The 21622-nt window shown below is 38.9% G+C and overlaps 1 protein-coding gene across 1 annotated transcript in view; it reads left to right on the forward strand.

Moving 5' to 3' along the window:
• The window catches only part of LOC131149844 (tRNA ligase 1-like), a 160916-nt gene that overhangs the window by 73709 nt on the left and 65585 nt on the right, over nt 1-21622 (forward strand). The window contains exons 16-17 of the mRNA XM_058100609.1: nt 18204-18269; nt 18374-18663. Coding sequence (XP_057956592.1) covers nt 18204-18269; nt 18374-18663 — 356 coding nt within the window. The remainder of the gene's footprint in view (nt 1-18203; nt 18270-18373; nt 18664-21622) is intronic.

Genomic DNA, 21622 nt, shown 5'->3' on the forward strand with positions numbered 1-21622 from the left:
AACCAAAGATACGGAGGTTATCATATCTAGGTTGCTTAGCAAATAAGCGGAAATAAGGAGACTCCATGAGTAGGACTTGAGAAGGTAAACAATTAATCAAGTAGTAGTTTCAGAGCCTCAACCTAGAACAAGGATGGAACGGAGGATTCTAGCAAGAGAGTACGTACCACATCTAGGAGATGACGATTTTTCCATTCAGTTACTCCATTCTGTTGGGGAGTAGTGGAACATGAACGTTGATGAATAATACCTTTAGAAGCCAAAAATGCCTAAAACTTAGTAGACACATATTCACTTCGAGAATCTATGCTTAATGTCTTAATAGAAGTAGAAAATTGATTGTCAACATATGCTAAAAACTTAGTGAAAGTATGAACAACCTCAAGTTTAGAGCGAAGAAAGTAGACCCAAGTAAATCTGCTATGATCATCAATGAAAGTCACATAGTATATAAATTTTTCATGTGATCTAACCGGGGAAGGTCCCCCAACGTCACTATGGATAAGATCAAAGCACTGAGAAGCTCTACTACCATGCAAAGGGAAGGGAAGAGTTTTGCTTTTACCAAGTTTGCAAGAGGCACACTCAAGAGATAAAGAAGAACGTTCTTTATTACCAAGTAAACCATATACATGAGATAAGATCTGAGTATTGGGATGGCCTAAACGACGATGCAACACCATGCTAAAATCTGAAACATTATTACAAGTAAAAGACTTAATAGAAGAAACAGGAGAACGTGCTAGAACAGGCAAAAGTAGGGGAAACAAGCGCCCCACTTTAGGTCCCTTCACAATCGGCTCCCCCGTTACCTGGTTCTGCACAACACAACCATTACTAGAAAAATTAACAGCACAATTGTTATCAACTAATTGACCAATAGAAATAAGATTTGTGGAAAGTTGAGGAACAAGAAACACATGAGTGAACTTAGAAGAGGCATCTCTGACAGGAGCTATTGGCAAAGAACTGCCATTGGCAGTCTGAATAGCAAATTGGTCAATGTAGGGCTGAACATGACATAGGTTAGTGGGATTATTCGTCATGTGATTAGAGGCACCCGAGTCCACATACCAGAGTTTAGTAGAATTGTTACCTTTGAGCCCCATTGTTGATAATGCCGAAATTAGCATTTGTTGCACCATTCTGAGTGTGCAGTAATTTGCTGTAGGAGGTGCAGGAACAGAGGAGTCACCTGAAGAAGAGCCAAGGGCCGCAAAAGTCACTGTGGGGGGTACAATTACATAAGTCTGTAATGCCTGGGCCTGACGATTTTCTGGGCGGATATGACAGTTTTGATAATGTGACCCTTCTTCTTGCAATAAGAGCAAAATTTCTTGGAACAATTAGCACCGATATGCCCAAATTCTTTGTAGCAAAAACACTGCATGGTGCTAGAATGCGCAGGCGGTCCTCGTCGTTGAGCAGCATTAGCCACAGGGACAGACCCTGAACTATCACGAGATTGTGCTAGAGTAACTTGAGTACTAAGCCATTGTTCTTCACGAAGTAACTCACCAAAACAAACATCAAGAGAAGGAGCAGAAGAGCGATTCAGCAGAGACGAGCGAACGGATTCATACTTGGGGCGGTGTTTCATGAGAAACTGATCACGACGACTAGTCTTGTGAAGACGTTGAATAATGGGAAGAGAGGCAACAGGAACATCCGTAGTAACCAGATTAGAATATTCGTTCCAAAGAGTCAGAAACCCCGAATAATAGTCATGGATGGAACGATTGTCATGTTGAAACATGGCAATCACATACTCTAACTGAAAACGACGGGCACCGTTATCTTGATGATATATTGTTTTTAAATTAGTCCACATGGATTGAGCGGTGCGATAAGGTCGCAAGTTGGGGACAATATATGGCTCAACCGATCCAAGAAGCTAAGACATAATCCGAGCATCAAGCACTGCCCATGAATTACAAGCCACTGAATCCTTGGCACCAAGCACAACCCATGAAGGACAAGCCACTGACTTCTTGGATTTATCAAGATTGGGTGCACAATCCATGCCATCAATATGACCTCAAAGATCTTTTCCCTTCAGGAAAAGTTCAAATTGAAAAGCCCACGTAGAATAATTATTGCCCATAAACTTGGCACACACAGGTGCGGAGTCCATGCTAAATAAAGGAGAAAATCGAGAAGCCCAAAAAAAACAGATTGCCAAAAGAAAAAGACCACCAGAAAATCTAGAAGCCCAAAAAATAAATCAACGCAGGTACAAAGAAGCACCAGAAACAGCTACAGAGAGAACCAAGACCAACCTTGCACTAAAAAATAAATCTTGAACCAAGAAACCTGCTGTGCCGAGAATCACAAGGACAGAAACCTGCTGTGCTGAGACAGAGAAGCACCAGAAACAGCAACAGAAAGCTGTTGCCTGCACTAAAATAAAAGGCAAACCAGAAAACCTGCTGTGCCGACAGCCACTCAGCCACAAAAATACTGAAAGAACAGAGAACAAAAAAATTCCAGAAGAGAAAAAAAACCACAACAGCCATAGAAATGAGAGACACCTCCGAAACCGAGAAGACAAAAAAATTTGAAGGGGATAAAAAACTTAGTAGTCGGCTGGCTCTGATACCATGTCAAAGTATTGTGTGAATGGCTGAATGGTTTGGCCTTGAGTTCGGTATATTATTTATAGACTTTACAAGAATGCTATACATGGAAAGTAAATAAGTTCTAGCATGATTCTAGCCCTATACATGTAAACTAAATATATGCTAACTGTACAAAATAATGAATTGAGAAACAAGGAAATAATTGTTGGCTGAAGTAAGGAAAGAAATCTTTTGCTTTGTTGTCTGCTGTTCCGTTGATAGATACGTGCAAGGAGATTTGGGAATATGTCAAACTTGTATACTCTAGTAATATTACATGTATGTATGATTTATCCCAGGAGTACTTGTAGAATATTTTGAAGAGATTAAGTGTATTCATGAGGAGCTTAATGTCATGCATCCTATAACTGCCGATGTTCATGAGATGTAGTAGCAGAGAGAACAAATGATAGTCCTTCGTGTTTTAGTGGGCTTAAGACCTGAGTTTGAGGCAATCTGGTCATACTTAGTAGTTTCGAGTTGCGATCATTTGTTGATGTTTAGTCTCGTGTCCTTCGTGCTTCCTTTAGCACACATTCTGCTACTTTTGCATCTAGCTTTGAGAGGACAACCTTTCCTACACAGGATGGTTCTAGTTCTCTACTGAACAACTATAAAAATTATTGAGGTGGTTCGAGTGGTCCTAGTGGTAGAGACGGACGAGGTAGAGGTACTTCTTGCAATTGCACTCATTGTGGATGGAGTAATCATGCTATTGAGCAGTGTTGGGATCTCCATGGTAGACCTTCACATGTTGCCAATGCAGCCACCACCGACTTCACACCTTGGGGGGCAGCCAATGCAGGCACCACCGATTCCTCACTGTTGGGGCCGAGTGGGGGTAACGTATTGTAACCATGTCAGAGGAAGAGTATTCCAAGTTCCAATAGTATCAAGTGTCACAACAAGCTTCTCTTCCCATTGCATCTTAGGTAATCCCATATCGTTCAGTACTTCTCGTCCTAGTCCTTGGATCATAGATTCCCTTGTCACTGATTATGTCACAGGTATACCTAGCTTCTTCTCCACTCTTCAATATCCTGCAAATTTATCTTGTGTTCCTCCTGCTGATGGATCTAGCACTGTAGTCAAGGGAATTGGGACTGTAAATCCTACTTCTTCTATTTCTCTTCGTTCGGTTTTGTATATTCCCAAATTTCATTTCAATATTATGTCCGTTATCAAGATTACTAAATCCATGAATTGTTCAGTGACATTCTTCCTTGGTTCTGTGGTTATATAGGATTTGAAGACGAGGAAGACGATTGGTGGAGGGCGTGAAGTTGGTGGACTCTATCACTTTGACTCGCTATCTCCCTCTAACGCCTGCATTGTTGCTGCCACACCTTTCCAAATTCATTGTCGCCTTGGTCGTCCTTCATTAGAAAAGTTAAAATGTGATGTCCCTAGTTTGAGTACTATGTCTAGTCTTGATTGTGAGTCTTGTTAGTTAGGAGAGCACCATTGTGTCCCTTTCACTTTCCAAGTCAATAAACAGGCTGCAAGCCCCTTTATGTTAGTTCATTTTGATGTTTGGGGTCCTAGTAGAGTTGTGTCTAAGTTGGGTTTCTGATACTTTGTCACCTTTGTGGATGATTATTCAAGAATGACTTGGTTATATTTTATAAAAGATTGTTCCAAGTTATTTTATGTATTTTGTGCCTTTTGTTCTGAAATAAAGACTCAATTTGGTTTGCCAGTTTGAATACTTCGAAGTGATAACACTAAAGAGTATTTCAGTGCACAATTCACTACCTATATGACTCAGTTTGGTATTGTACATCAATCACCTTGTGCACACACTCGTTAACAAATTGGGGTTGTATAGAGGAGAAATAGACATATTTTTGAAATAACTTGCTCCTTACTTCAATAAATGCATGTACCTAAAGTGTTTTTGAGTGATGCTTAACTTATTACTTGTTATTTGATCAACATGATGCATCGTATTAAATAACGGCCGTTATGTAGCGTAATGGCCGTTACGTAGCTGAAAATCATCTCTTCGATACCGTTATAGGCCATATTAGCAGTGAGCAGGAAATTCATGTGCGTAACGGCAATTATGGAACCATAATGGCCCGTAACGGCCGTTACACTAACGTTACGACCCGTAACGTCCGTTACGACACGTTATAGCTGACAGCCCCTTACACTACTGTGTACCTTCCTTATCTCCTCAAATTTGCTATATTTTGTGTGTTTCTCTCCATCGTCTAGCTTAGATCTCCTCATTTGAAGCCTCCAAAGAAACGAAAAGTAGCTTCGAAGCTTCGATTTGTTGTGTTGTTCCATCTTTCACTCTTCGTCTCTTTTGTACAGCTTCAATCTACTGATCTGAAGCTTCAAAATCCCCAAAATCAGCTTTGATTTTTGCCTTGAAGGTGTTCTTCGCAGTTCCAGCCATCGCAGGTTGGCTAAGTGGCAATTCGTCTTGAAGGTGTTCGATTTTTCCCTTGAAGGTGTTTCTATTTTTCCCTCTTCGTCAGTTCATCTCCTTCGCATGGTTTGAAATCGCGGTTGTGGGTAATGTCACGTAACAGTCGCGGGTGTCGCGGGACGCTGGAGACGCGGGTGTTACATAATGGGAAGCGGGCGTAACGGTTGTAAATTTTTTTCACGCATGCACAACCATGCCAAAATCGAAAAATAAGCATGAAATCCATTAATGCATGATTTTTAATGAATTTCTGATTTGTTGTTGTATCGAGGTTGTGTGTGTATTGGGATGGTGGGCTCAAATCCCAATAGTGTGTTTCAGCTGTCAGACATTTTTCTGGTGAACATTATATCGTAACTCTCTCCGAGGAAGAGTATTCAAGGTTCCTACAATATCAAGCATCCCAACCATCATCTTATCACATTGCATCTTTTGCTCAGAAGGGTAATCCTATAGTTTGTATGTCATTTCGTATCTCTCCCACTAGTCTTTGGATTATCGACTCTGCTGCTACTGACCATATGACAAGTGTAACCAACTTCATTTTTGCCCTCCAGTATCCTAAAAATCGATCTCAAGTTATCCATGCTGATGGGTCCACAATTACAGTTAAGGGGATAGGAACAGTAAATCCTACTCCCTCCATCTCTTTTTCTTCTGTTTTGTACATTCCTAAATCTTGTTAAATTGTTCTATAACCTTCTTTCCTGATTTTGTGGTTATTCAGTATTTGAAGATGAGGAAGACACTTGGCATAGGATGTGAGGCTCGTGGACTTTACCACTTTGAGTCGTTGTCTTCTCCCATTGCCCGCACAGCCACTGCTACTCGCTTCAAATCCATTGTTGCCTTGGTCATTTGTCCTTGGAAAAATTGAAATAGCTAGTTCCTACTTTGAGTTCTATGTCTAGTCTTGAGTGTGAGTCTTGTCAGTTGGGAAAGCATCATCGTATTCCATTAGCTTCCAGGTCACCAAATGGATAGAAAATCCTTTCATGTTTGTCCATTTTGATGTTTAGGGTCCTAGACTTATCAAGTCAAAATTGAGGTTTCAGTACTCTATTACATTTGTCGATGACTACTCCAGGATGACTTAGTTGTATTTAATGAAAGATCATTCTGATTTGTTTAGTATCTTTTGTGCTTTTTGTTCTCAAATAGAGACTCAGTTTGGTATAGTGGTCAAGATACTTCATAGTTATAATGCTAAGGAGTACTTCAGTACCCAATTCAGTACCTAAGTGACTAATTCTGGTATGATCTATCAATATTGTGGCCACACTCCACAAAAAAATGGAGTTGCAAAAGGAAAAAACACATTCTCAAGAGTCACTTGTACCCTATGATATCAAATGAATGTCTCCAAAGTTTTTTGGAGTGATGCCATGTTGAGCTTGTGCTCTTATTAATAAAATGTCATCCTTTTTCCTTGGTGGTGAAACCCCATATTCAACTATCTTCCCTAAAGCTCCTTTGTTCTCCCTTTTCCCTCATATATTTGGTTTTGCGTCTTTTGTCCATTAGTCAACTCTAGAAGTGGATAAGTTGGATCCTCGATGTTATAGCCCTACTCTACATCGATTCTTTGTCTCTGCTAAGTCACCTTTTTTGACTCGACACCATATTACTCTGATTCCTTGAGTTTTGTTGACCTTAATGTGTCCCTTCCTTTGCCTTGCTTTCTAGATCCTAACCTAATATTTGTGTCCAATCCTCCTACATATTCATCTAGTCTGAGACATTTTCATGGCTTGGATCATCCCAATTTGCAGGTATACGCGCGGTGACTCATGGGAGGAGAGCCTCCTCTAGCTTTCACTTCTATGCTTTAATTCCCTTGTCAGATGATCCTATTTCCCAAAATTTTGATCCTCCAATTGCTGTTCGAAAAAGGCAAATGTAGTTTTACCTAACATCCAATCTCTAATTTTGTTTGTAATGAGTTCTTGTCACCCTTATATTACTGTTTTGTTTCTACTCTATCTTCTGTTGCTCTTCTAAAATCTATTTTTGAAGCCCTATCCCATTCTAGGTGGAGGAATGCAATGATTGAAGAGATGCGTAGACATAAGGGTAGTGATACTTGGGATTGGTACTCTACCTCCTAATAAGTTTGTGGTTAGTTGTCATTGGGTGTATACTGTGAAGGTCAATCCTGATGGTTCTGTGGCTTGAGTGAAGGCCCACCTTGTTGCTAAGGGATATACTCAAGTGTATGGTTTGGATATTCAGAAACATTCTCTTTGGTCGCTAAACTTGCTTTAGCATGTTTTTTCATCTCTTTATCTACTACTTGTCATTGGCCCTCCATCAATTAGATGTGAAGAATGCTTTCCTACATGGTGATCTTCAAGATGAGGTTTATATGGAGCAACCACCTGTGTTTGTTGCTCAAAGGGAGTCAAGCTTTGTGTCTCAGCTCAAGAAATAATTTTACGGTTTAAAATAGTCTTCGACAGCATGGTTTGGTCAATTCAGTGTTGTCGTACTTGAGTTTCACCTCCAACGGTGTTTAGTGGATCTCCCAGTATTTTATCATCATGCTCCATTTGGTAGGATTTTGCTAATTTTGTATGTGGATGATATTGTGATTGTTGGAGATGATGATCAAGGCATCCAGGATCTAAAGCTTTTCTTACAGAATAAATTCAGACCAAAGATTTGGGACTATTGATGTACTTTAAGGGTATAGAAGTATCAATATCTTGTATGGGAGCAGTCTTGTCATAGAGAAAGTATGTTCTTGATCATTTAGATGATATTGGGCTATTGGGATCCAAATCTATTGATACACCCATGGTTACTAGTTAGTGCTAGATATGGGTGTTTTGTTGCCTAACCCAGGATGATATTGGAGACTTATTGGAAAGTTGAATTATTTCATAGTCACTCGACCAAATATATCTTTTGCAATAAGTATTGTGAGTTAGTTTCTTGATTCTTCGAGAACAAATCACTAGGATGCAGTAATTCACATTTTGAGATATCTTAAAGATGCACCAAGGAGAGGTGTCTTATATTAGGTTGGGATCACATTTATATATAGGGATATATAGATGTTGATTGGGCCAGATCACTTTTTGACCAAAGATCCACAAGCGGGTATTGTATCTTTGTTGGTGGTAATTTGGTTTCTTGGAAGAGTAAGAAACAAATTGTGGTGGCCAAGTCGAGTGCCGAGTCAAAGCATAGGGCTATGGCTTGCACTTCATGTGAACTTGTTTGGTTGAAGAACAAGTTGGAAGAACTAAGTTTTCCATATTCTCAACCTATGGAGTTCTGTGATAATCGAGCTACTTTCCATATTGCCTCCAACCCCGTCTTCCATGAGCGGACAAAGCACATTGAAAATAGAGGAAGAGACCTATCATTGATGTTAGGGCATTCTATTTTACCTTATTATTCAACTATAGGGCCCACATTCGTAATTGCAAACATCTATATTCTTAACCTATGGAGTTTTGTAATAATCGAGCTACTTTCCATATTGCCTCCAACCCTGTCTTCCATGAGCGGACAAAGCACATTGAAAATGGAGGGAGAGACCTATCATTGATGTTAGGCATTCTATTTTACCCTATTATTCAACTGTAGGGTCCACATTCGTAATTGCAGACATTCATACAGACACAGGATAGTCTATGTGGCAAGATGCTACTACATTGCAGCCCCCATTCCACAAATTGCATGGGTTACTAAATGTTTGGTGTAGGGGGGAGGATTAAAAGAAAAAAGAAAGGGAAAAGAAGAATGGGGCAATCAAAGAAATTATAAACAAAAGAAGGATATAAATATTGTTGTTGTTTGAGACCATGTTGAGACATAAAAAGTAATATGGATCTCATAGAGCCATACTGAGTGTCCGACATTAAGTTTCTATTTATATTAAATAAAAAATAGCAAAAGGAATAATATCCCCCCAACTTATATACCTTTGACTTTTATAGGCCTCCTAAATGCAATAATTATCTCTCTATTTTGATGAATAATTTTAGTAGAAATGATATAAACTATTTGGTATATTACCATAATCATGTTTTACAGCTAAAATTTTGCATCCTTGATACAACGTCTAATGAATGAATATACATATATGTATATATTGGAAACAAAGATTTTCTTATGAAGAAGGACAAGAAGGAGCATAAGGAATCCTTCTTTATAGATACAAAAAAAAATTCAAAATAAATAAAAACAGCACAGCCAAACCAATCATGCTGTAGACAGAAAATGAAAACCCTTTGAAACACCCAGCTGCAAAAACCCACAAGGAGGCCAAATTATGAATCTTATCACAAAGCATAACCAAAGACATCTTCTTCCCTGTAAAATACGAGCATTCCATTGGAAATCCCCCACAAAATTGCAAAAATTGCAGACCTTGACAAGGCCGAAGCATCCTTACCCCTTCTGAAACCTGAAAAATGGCTAGCTAACCAATATTCCTTCGACTCCAGATATGCTCAATTCTCTCCAAATAAACCAAAAAGGTTGTTCCACACCCTCCAAGAAAAGGAGCAATGCGGGAAAAGGTGAGTAGCGGATTTTGAATTTTGAGAACAAAGAGAACACGCATCGGGTGATAAAGCCTTAAAGGTCTCCTACTCTGCAACAGATTGTTAGTGTTAATTCTATTAGGAACAACCAACTGAATAAAACCTTAATCTTAGAGGGGACTTTAGCCTTCCAAATGGATGTATGAAGCGGGAAAGAGAAGCTTTTATTGGTTAAATGCCAAAAAAAAAAAAAACATTTACAAGAATACTCCCCAAAAGAATCGAGAATCCAAAAACGATACTCTTTCCTTGGGGGAAGGAGCCTACCATCCAACAAACTTAATAAGTAGGCAAGCTCCAAAACCTCCCTATTATTAAGAGCCTTATAAAAATGGAAACTAATAGAAATGAGCCCCATTAAAATAAAGAAAGAAGAAATTTGTTTATGGTGCAAAGAGGGCAATCTAAACATACGGGGAAAAGACCCTAGCTAAATGAGAGAGTAACTAACATACCGATGTGCAGTTCCAATGGCAACGGACGACTGAAGATGGAACCCTAGCTCTCGCAACCCATCCTCCCAGCCTCCAGTTGCTGAACATCTCAGCCTTTGACCTCCCTCCTAGTCTTCAATTGCCAACTCACTGGAATTCTCAATAAAAAATCTTAATAGATATTCTAAAGGTGTTTTAAGTATAGTGGAGGAGGCAATTGTTTAGAGGGTTAATACAATTAAGGATAGTAAGAGATGGGGAATGCTTCAAAGGACGGTAGTGTAGGTAGCAGTGAATTTGAATGTGACAAGGGTTTACTTTTGGATCAAATTTGGGAGCAGCAAAGATTTTTTTCTGACTTCTAATGATTCTCCTTGGATTTATCTTATGTGCCACCTTCTCCTCTATAAGGTTTAGATGGAATTAATATTTTTTAGGATGATGCTTCTAAAGAGGAACTGAAGGTAAAAGATGGAATTCTGCCTAATCCAGTTCAAGAGTCTGAGAAAGACATTCAAACTCAGAATTTGTTGGATAGCTTGGGTCTCACGCTGTTTGATCATGGAGGAAATGAAATTAGGCTTGATGGTGGAAAATCTGAGGCGAAGAAGGGTCAGAGGGAATTAGAAAATATGAAATGTTAGGTGAACTTGTCAACGAGACAGCAAACAGCAAAGCAAAAGATTTCTTTCCTTACTTTAGCCCACATTTATTTCCTTATATTTCAATTCATTATTTTGTACAGTTAGCATATATTAAGTTTACATGTATAGGGCTTGACTGATTATAGTTTACTTGATATGGCTAGAATCATGCTAGACCTTATTTACTTTCCATGTATAGCATTCTTGCAAAGTCTATAAATAATATACAGAACTCAAGGCCAATTAATTCGGCCATTCACAAAATATTTGACTTGGTATCAGAGCTAGCCGACTGCGAGGTTTTTTTTTTTCCCTTCGATTTTTTTGTCTTCTCGGTTTCCTGGCTGTTGTGGTTTTGTTTTCTCTTCTGGACTTTTTCTCTGCTCTTTTGATACTTCTGTGGCTGCATGGCTGTTGGCACAGCAGGTTTCTGGGTTGCCTTTTATTCCTCCATTTTATGTCTTTGTGATTCTCGGCAAGAAGGCAACAGTTTTCTGTTACTGTTTGTGAATTTTGTCAAGCTGGCACAGCAGGTTTCTGGTTTGCCCCTTATTTCTCTAGTTTCTGTTGCTGCTTGTGGCTCTCGGCAAGCAGGCTTGTGACTTTTGGCAAGCGAGCACAGCAGGTTTTTAGTTTGCGACTTATTTCTCCAGTTCATGTTGCTGTTTGTGACTTTCGGCAAGCAGGCAACTTCATTCTGTTGCTGTTTCTGGCACTTATCATCTCGGCACATCGGTTTTTTGGTTCAAGATTTACTTTTAGTGCAGTTTTTTGGTTCAAGATTTAATGTTTTAGTGCAGGTAGGTTGTTCTTGGTTTTTCTTTGTACCTGTGATGTTTATTTTGGGCTTCTAGATTTTTTGGTGGTCTGTTTCTTTTGGGCACACTATTTTTTTTGGGCTTCTAGATTTTCTCCATTATTTAGCATGGACTCCACACCTGCATGTGCCTAGTTTACGGTCTACAATTAATCTACATGGGCTTTTCATTTTGAACTTTTCTTGAAGGGAAAATATCTTTGGGGTCATATTGATGGCTCAAATTGTGCACCCAATCCTGATAAATCCAATGAGTCCGCAGCTTGTCCTTCATGGGCTGTGCTTGATGCTTGGATTATGTCTTGGCTTCTTGGCTCGGTTGAGCCACATATTGTCCCAAACTTGCGACCTTATCACACTGCTCAATCCATGTGGACTTATTTAAAAATAGTATATCATTAAGATAACGGTGCCCGTCGTTTTCAGTTAGAACATGCGATTGCCATGTTTCAACATGACAATCGTTCCATCCGAGACTATTATTCGGGGTTTCTTACTCTTTGGAATGAATATTCTGATCTGGTTACTGCGGATGTTTCTGTGGCTTCTCTTCCCATTATTCAACGTCTTCACGAGACTAGTCGTCGTGATCAGTTTCTTATGAAACTTCGCCCCGAGTGTGAATCTGTTCGCTCGTCTCTGCTAAATCACTTTCCTGTTCCTTCATTGGTTGTTTGTTTTGGTGAGTTACTTTGTGAAGAACTATGGCTTAGTACTCAAGTTACTCTGGCACAATCTCATGATAGTTCTACGTCTGTCCCTGTGGCTTATGCTGCTCAACGACGAGGACGGCCTGTGCATTCTAGCACTTTGCAGTGTTTTTTTTGCAAAGAATTTGGACATATCACTGCTAATTGTTCTAAGAAATTCTGCTCTTATTGTAAGAAGAAGGGTCACATTATCAAAGAATGTCGTATTCGCCCACAGAATCGTCAGGCCTAAGCATTCCAAACTTCTATTAGTGTACCCCCCCATAGTGACTTTTGCATCCCCTGACTCTTCTTCAAGTGACTTCTCTGTTCCTGCACCTCCTTCAGCGAATTACTGCACACTCGAAATGGTGCAACAGATGCTAATTTCGGCATCATCAGCAATGGGGCTCCAAGGTAACAATTCTACTAATCTCTTGTATGTGGACTTAGGTGCCTCTAATCACATGACAAATAATCCCACTACCTTGTGTCATGTTTGACCCTACACTGGTCAATCTACTATTCAGACTGCCAATGGCAGTTTTTTGCCAATAGCTGCAGTCGGAGATGCCTTTTCTAAGTTCACTAATGTGTTTCTTGCTCCTCAATTTTCCACAAATCTTATATTTGTTGGTCAATTAGTTGATAACAATTGCGTTGTTAGTTTTTCTGGTAATGGTTGTGTTGTGCGGGACCAAGTAACGGGGGAGCCGATCGCGAAGGGACCTAAAATGGGGCGCTTGTTTCCACTACTTTTGCCCATTCTAGCACATTCTCTAGTTTCTTCTATTAAGTTTTTTGCTTGTAATAATGTTTCAGATCTTAGTATGGTGTGGTGTCGTTGTTTGGACCATCCCAATACTCTGATCTTATCTCATGTATTGAACTCTGGTTTACTTGGTAATAAAGAACGTTTTTCTTTATCTCTTGAGTGTGCCTCTTGCATACTTGATAAAAGCAAAACTCTTCCCCTTCCCTTTGCATGCTAGTAGAGCTTCTCAATGTTTTGAGCTTATCCATTGTGATGTTCAGGGACCTTCCTTGTTTAGTTCACATGAAAAATTTAAATACTATGTGACTTTCATTGATGATCATAGCAGATTTACTTGGGTATACTTTCTTCGCTCTAAATCTGAGGTTTTCGTACTTTCATTGAGTTTTTAGCGTATGTGGACAATCAATTTTCATCTTCTATTAAGACATTAGGCACAGATTTTGGTGGTGAATTTGTGTCTACTGAGTTTCAGGAATTTTTGGCTTCTAAAGGCATTATTCATTGACGTTCATGTTTTGCTACTCCCCAACAGAATGAAGTAGCCAAACAGAAAAATCGTCATCTCCTAGATGTGGCCCGTACTCTCTTGTTGGAATCCTCTGTTCCATCCTTGTTTTGGGTTGAGGCTCTAAGAACTGCTACTTGCTTGATTAATCGTTTACCTTCTCAAGTCCTACTCGTGGAGTCTCCCTATTTCCGTTTATTTGCTAAGCAACCTAGTAACGATAACCTTCGTACCTTTGGTTGTGTATGTTGTTTTCATTTACCTCCTCATAAGCGACATAAATTATCCGCTCAATTTGTTTGATGTGCATTCTTGAGATATAATGTGTGTCAAAAGGGATTTGTTTGCTATGATCCTACATTACATCGTACACACATTTCTAGGAATGTTATTTTCTTTGAAAATCAACATTTCTTTCCTGTGTCCTTTGTACCCTCCTCTCCTATTGTGATTCTCCCCTTATTTGAGGAGTAGTTCTCGGATCCTTATCCAGTTTGTTCTCATTTTAAACCAGGTTTTGTGTATATGCGGCGCCCCCACCCACAGTCTCTTCTGGTAGCTCATCCGATATTTGATCCCGCCATGCTCCCGATTCAGTCAGTTGCAGCACCCACAGAGCCTTTGGTGCGTCGCTTTTCTCAAGTGTCTGTACCCCCCTGATAGGTATGGGTTTCCCTCTTCAAGTTCTGGAAATTTTGTTTCAGCTTTTACTGCTGCATTGTCCAATTTAGATAATCCACATCCTACTCACGCTGCCAAGAATGATTGTTGGCGACAAGTTATGCAGGAAGAAATTGCCGCTCTAGAGGCCAATCACACCTGGGACATTGAGCCTTGCCCTCCCACCTTTGTTCCTCTGGGTTGTAAATGGGTTTACTCAATCAAGGTCCGATTTGATGGAAGTTTGGATCGTTACAAAGCTCGCCTTGTTGCACTTGGGAATAATCATGAATATGGTGTCAATTATGAATTTACCTTTGCTCCTGTGACTAAGATGACTATTGTTTGTACGATTTTGGCTATTGCTCCTTCCAATGAGTGGCCACTACATCAAATGGATGTCAAGAATGCTTTTCTTCACGGGGATCTTAAAGAGTGTATTTATATGAAGCTACCCCCGGGCTTGTTTCCCTCTCCAACTTCACATGTGTGTAAGCTTCGTCGTTCTCTTTATGGTCTCAAACAAGCTCTGAGGGCCTGGTTTGATAAATTCCGCACCACTTTATTACAATTTTCATTCAAGCAGAGCAAGTATGACACTTCATTGTTTTTTCGGAATTCAGACATGGGTATTGTTATTCTTTTTGTTTATGTTGATGATATTTTGATTACTGGTTCCGATTCTGCTTTACTTGCTCAGCTCAAGACTCATCACTCAGAGTCCTTTCATATGAAATATCTTGGGTCTCTCACATATTTTCTTGGTCTTGAAGTGAATCGTAGTCCCTCAGGTATTTCACTCAATCAACATAAGTATGCTAGTGACTTGGTGGCCACAGCTGGCCTTCAAAAGGGTACTTCTGTTGATATTCCCATGGAATTAAATGTCAAGCTTTGCAAAGAGGAGGGTGATTTACTTTCTGATCCTAGTTTATACCGGAAGTTGGTGGGTAGTCTTGTCTATCTCACCATTACTAGACCAGACATTTCTTTTGCTGTACAGCAAGTCGGCCAGTTTCTTCAAATTGCTCATCATCTTCGTTTGTTTGCTATCCCTAGGATCATACGCTATGTTCAGGGCACTTTTGGCCATGGTTTATTCTACCCTGCAGGCAATTCTACTCGCCTTGTTGCTTATAGCGTTGCTGATTGGGCTGGTTGTGCGAATACACATCGCTTCATCACTGGTTGGTGTGTGTTCTTAGGTAATGTATTGATCTCTTGGAAGAGTAAGAAGCAAGACAGAGTTTCTTAGTCATCGAAGGAATCTGAATGCCAGACGATGTCTTTTACTTGTTCTGAAACTATTTGGCTGTGAGGCTTGCTTGCTGAGCTAGATTTTTCTGAAACCGATCCTACACCTCTACATGCCGATAATATGAGTGCTATCCAGATCACGGCCAATCATGTCTATCATAAGCGCACGAAGCATGTTGAAGTCGATTGTCACTCTATCCGTGAAGCATTTGAAGCTCGTGTTTTCACTCTTCCACAAATTTCCACTGAATTACAAATTGCGGATATCCTTCACCAAGGCTCTCACTCGTCATCGACATTGCTTCCTAAGTAGCAAATTGATGCTTGTTGATCAACCCGCATCAATTTGAGAGGGGCTGACAACGGGACAGCAAACAGCAAAGCAAAAGATTTCTTTCCTTCAGCCCACATTTTTTTCCTTACATGTATAGGGCTTGACAGATTATAGTTTACTTGTATAGGGCTAGAATCATGCTAGACCTTATTTACTTTTCATGTATAGCATTCTTGTAAAGTCTATATATAATATACAGAACTCGAGGCCAATTAATTCAGCCATTAACAAAATATTTGACAGAACTATGATGGAAGGGGTTGAAGAGGGGCTTTCTTGGACAAGTATAGCTTTTTATTTTATTTTTTATTTTAATTTTTTCTATTTTTATTCTTTTTTGTTTGTTATTTGCATTTTTTTTTCTATTTCTATTAGAGGAGTTTGTATTCTGGCTCCGATTGAACATTATGTTTCTTAATATATCTTCTTTTATTATAAAAGAAAATGGGGAAAAGGTGAACAAAGTGAAAACTTTGTGCCATGGTCTGTCACAAGAACATCTCAAACCCAAATTAGCATCCTACCATTTATGCTACAGGCAAAATTTACCCTTAACAATTTTGTGCCAAAGGGAAGGCTCCCCTAAGGGAAATCTCCACGACAATTTACCCATTCATGTTCTTGAACACCTACTTACCAAGACCCAAACCACCCTCCTTTTTAAACGTATAGAGCAAAGAGCGTCTCTCGTGATCTTCTCAATACTACTGGCTACCCTCACAGGTTTTTTAAAGATGGACATGAAATAAAGAGGAATACTAGCAAGGTAAGCTTGAAAGAATCTAATACTCTCACCTAGAGAAAATAAAGCCATGGATCCTCTTAGACACCTTCTTCACCACAGGTTCCCACAACTGAAATGATCTAAGATTACCACCTAGAGGCACAGCTAGATAACTCAGAGGCCAATAAAAAATACCACACTCAGGTAAAGAGGACAATTTCCAAAGATATAGAAACATCCAAATTAATACAAGCTAAACCACTCTTCCAAAAATTTATTTTTGAACTTGAGACCTCTCAAACAATCACAGAATAGAAAGCACTTTAACAGGACACTTCCTATGATATTCTAAAAATAAAATAGTGTCATCAACAAACTGAAGATGAGAAACCACAACCTGCACACTTCCCACCCCAATCCTTCTCACAAAACCTCAATATACAGCTCTAAAAACCAATCTACTCAAAACATATAGCACAAGAACAAACAGAAAAGGAGAGAGAGGATCTCCTTACTAACCCCCTCCGAAAGCCTAAACCAAGATTTAGACTCCTCATTAATAATAACAAAGAAATGAGAATTAGATAAACACCCCCCTTATCCAAGACTGACATCTTTGACCAAATCCCTTTCCTAAAAGAAAGTTCTAACTAACTTGATCATAAGACTTTTCAAAATTTCCCTTAAAACCCCACCCCTTTGTTTCTCCTTCTATGAACATCCTCAACAACCTCATTCGCTGCTAAAATAGCATCTAAGATCTGCCTATTCCCAACAGTTTGAGCCTCTAAAATAGTATCCCTATTTGTAAAACCTTAGCAATGATCTTATATACACTAGTCACTAAACTGATAGGCTGAATATTTGCAACTTTAACAGACTTGCTCTTCTTAGGCACCAAATTGGTGAAAGTAGAATTAATGCTTTTACCCAAAATCACATTATAAAAGAATTCATTGAGATCTTCATTAAATCCCCTCTAACAATATCCCAATAATCTTGGAAGAAAGCCATACTGAACCCATCTGGACCTAGATCCTTATCCCTCTCCATCTTAAACAATGTCACTTTAAGCTCACTTTCCTCAAAAGGCCACTCCAACCACCTCATCTAATCACTACAAATAGTACTCCAGTCAAGCCCCTCACATGTAGGCCTATAATCGTCTTCCTCAGTGAACAAATAAGGAAAAAAAAAAAACTGTAATATCCCTTGTAATCAAAGAATCAGCAGTGACCTCACCTCCCTTCAGTTCCAATTCTGTAATCATATTCCTTCTCCTTCTACCAGTAGCCAAACTATGAAAACTTTTAGAATTACAGTAACCTTCCCTAACGCACTTTAAACTAGTCTTCTGCCTCCAACTCCTCTATTCCATAAAAGTCGCCTCGAAATTATTAATCAGCTTTAATATTTTCACCTTATATATATAGGGCAATCTTTTGTTTCATTGAATAAAAAATCATGTGCTGTCAATGCATTGGAATCTCTTCTGAATATTTTTGACATGTTGATTACTCATCAAGTTATTTCTGTAGAAATTTTTGTGGACCCAAATTTTTTTTCCTTTGGTCTTGTTAATGTAATTTATCATTTTTGAGTATTTCTTGAAAATAAGATGGATTGTTATTTTCATTCCCTTAAGATAATGGTCATCGCTACTGTAATTTGTAGTAGCTGTTACAATGATGATGTTATTTTGTTTATCACATGATGGGTTACAAATTCTCTGTATCTTGAATCTTAGGCAAATGAAATCATGGGGCACTTCATCAGGAAAGCAGTGGGCACTCAGCAAGATGTTAAATGAATGGTATTTCCTGTTAGTCTTTGTTTGCCCTTGATGTAGTTTCCCCATCTGTTTTTAGATATTTTCTTTTGCGCAGCATATGAAGTATAGTCTCTGTAAATGTTCAGGGCAGCTTACATACTAAGGAAGTATGTACACAGACAGCTTTCATCATCTGTATATCTTAGTGAAGCTGAGCCTTTTCTTGAAAAGTATGCAAAACGCAGTGCAGAGAATAAAATTCTGATTGGAGCTGCTGGAAACATAGTAAGGGCTGAAGATTTCTTAGCCATTGTTGATGATGGAATGGATGAAGACTGCAACCTTGAGAAAGAAAAGCAGCTAGCACCATTAACCTTGAGTTCGTCAGTCAAAGAAACCATTCCTAAAGATGAGGGTTTGATTGTATTTTTTCCAGGTAAACTTATATCCAGTAACACCATAAACAGCACCTACGTTAAAGTAAGATTTCCTATGCTTGGTTTTTTAAGCCATCAAATTTTAATTGCATATGAAATTAATCAATGGACATTAGAAAAACTTATCGAAGAAATCATTGTAGAACTTCACATGGTGCCAAAGCCGATTAAATAATTTTTTTGATAGTAAAAGAAGAATTTCATTAATAGAATAAGAATATACAGGCAAGAGAATAAGACATCTCCTTAATGTGGTCTGGAAAATCCAGATAAAAAACACAAAGAAACAACCTGAAAACTTAAAAATAAAAGTTGAAAAGCAACAAGAACTAACAACACATAATGCCAATAGGGCTGAATATTGGAAAAGCTCACCCCCTTAAATTTCCCCTGCCCAACACACCAAAGAGAAGCCGAGCAATGTATCTTTTCCCAAACCAGCAAAATGAGACAACTTCTTCCCTAGAAAGATACTTGCATCACCCTCCATCCATAGCCCCCAAAAGACTGCAAAAAAAACACATTCCAGAGTGCTGCCTTTTCCTTTTTCCTGCCAAAACCAGGGATCTTTCCAAAAATGAATGTTGCGGACAAAACTGCATTCTCCAACCAAGGATCTTTCCAAATACGGATGTTACTATCTCTACCCACCAGGATTTTAATATGGGGAATGAAGAGGGGATAATTCTGAGAAATAGCTTTCCACGGACTCTCCAAAGAACATGGATTTACTATCTCTACCCACCAGGATTTTAATATGGGGAATGAAGAGAGGATAATTCTGAGAAATAGCTTTCCACAGACTCTCCAAAGAATGTCTAAATCTCAAATTAGTCTCCCACCCATTCTCGTTTAATCCATATTTACTTTTAACATCTAAATGCAACAGGAAAGAATTCTCTAGTAGACAATGCCAAGGCCATTAAGCCAAAAGATCTGTGTTTTTAGACACCGAATTTCTAACACCAAAACCACCCTCCTGTTTAGACCAGCTCACCACTCCCCAACTTGTCAAATGATCCCTAAAACCATCTACCCCTGACCAAAAGAAGTCCCTCATTATCTTTTCAATTTTACTAGCAACCCCCACCGGAATGTTGAAAATTGAAAGAAAATATGAAGGGATACTAGAAAGACAAGCTTGGATAAGCGTTATTCTACCAAGAGAAAAAAGAGAACCTTTCCATGCATCTAGTCTCTTAGAAACCATTTCTGCAACAGGATCCCAAACTCTAATAAATCTAAGGTTACCCCCCAAAGGAACCCCAATATAGGACAGTAGTCAATCCAAAACACTACAACCTACCTCTGTAGATAAATAGATAACTCCCTAACACTCTGGACAGGAAAATTAATAGCTGCAATACTGCTCTTCTCCATATTAATCTTAAGTCCAGAAACCTTCTTAAAAATGTGGGGGAGACCCAAAATATTAATAAAGGAGGGTCTTTGATCCTCTAAAATGAAGATAATATCATTGGAAAACCAAAGGTGTAACGCCACGACCCCTTCTCTCCCCACCTCCAAACCTATCACTAAACACCTAACGACTGCCCTATCCACCATCCTACTCAAAATATTAACCACTAAAACATACAAAAACGGAGAAAGAGGATCACCTTGTCTAATCCCTCTTGTAGCTTTAAACCAAGATTTAGACTCGCCATTCACTAAAATCGAGTAGTTCACATTATACAAACAAACTCTAATCCAATGCAGCAATCTTTCACCAAACCCTTTCCTCACAAAATTCTTATCCAGGAACTTCCAATTCACTTTATCATAAGCTTTCTCAAAATCCAACTTAAAAGATGATTTCCTTCTTCTTCCTTCTCCAAATATCCTCAACAACCTCATTGGCAACCAAAATGGCTTCCACAATTTGCTACAGCCCACAAACACACTATGAGCCTTAGAGATAGTCCTATCAAGCACAACATTCAACCTATAGCTAAAACTTTAGTGATGGTTTTATAAACACTAGAAACTAAGCTAATAGGTCTATAGTCCGATATATTGATGGATTTATTCTTCTTCAGCACTAGGGTTATGAATCTAGAATTGATACTCTTGCTTACAATCCCATTCCCATAAAATTCATTAAAAAACCTTAAGCAAATCAGCCCTAATGACCTCCCAGGAAGAAAGTTATATTAGAACTATTACGTCCTAGAGCTTTATCCCTCTCTATCCCAAATACCGTGGCCCTCACTTCCTTGTCCTCAAAAAGTCTCTCCAACTAAACCACCTTCTCACCAAACAAAGGATCCAATCTAATCCTTCAACCATTGGTCTACTATCATCCTCCTTGGTGTACAAACTAGAATAAAACTCAGCGATTTCCAAAGCATTTTGACTTTGATCGGAGGTAATGACCCACGCCCAAATCAAATTCTTCCTCATTTTCCCATTAGCCAGCCTTTGAAAAAGTCAAGAGTTACAATCACCATATCTGATCCATTTAAACTTCGTCTTTTGCCTCCAACACATCATTTGCTTGAAAATCACCTCCTCCAATTCATTCCTCAAATATACTCTCCTTATCTCTTCCTCCCTGAGAGACTACTATCTGAGAGACTACTATCTTCTTCCTTCTTATCTAACTCAACCAACTCTCCTAAAGTACTAGCCTTTCTAAACCTAAAATCTCGGAACATTTCCTTATTCCAATTCAACTTATTTTAACATCTTCAGTTTTTTCATGAATCTAAAACCTTCCCACCCCCTCTCTGGATTCTTCTAGATTCCACGAACTTGTTGACAAAAGCAAGATCTTGGCATTCTTGTTCTTCATTCATACGCAATGGCCTTAATAAATTTAGTAGTCTTAGATGGAAGCTAGGCTAAAGGCTAAATTTAGCAATATGTTTAAGCCTTAATTGAAAGAGGTCCAGGCGTCCCTCTCTAAACTACTTGCTACATCTACCTATAAAGAGAGAGAAAGTGATGCCTCCACAA

Source organism: Malania oleifera, chromosome 2, assembly GCF_029873635.1.
Source record: "Malania oleifera isolate guangnan ecotype guangnan chromosome 2, ASM2987363v1, whole genome shotgun sequence".
NCBI classification, from domain to species: Eukaryota; Viridiplantae; Streptophyta; class Magnoliopsida; order Santalales; family Ximeniaceae; genus Malania; species Malania oleifera.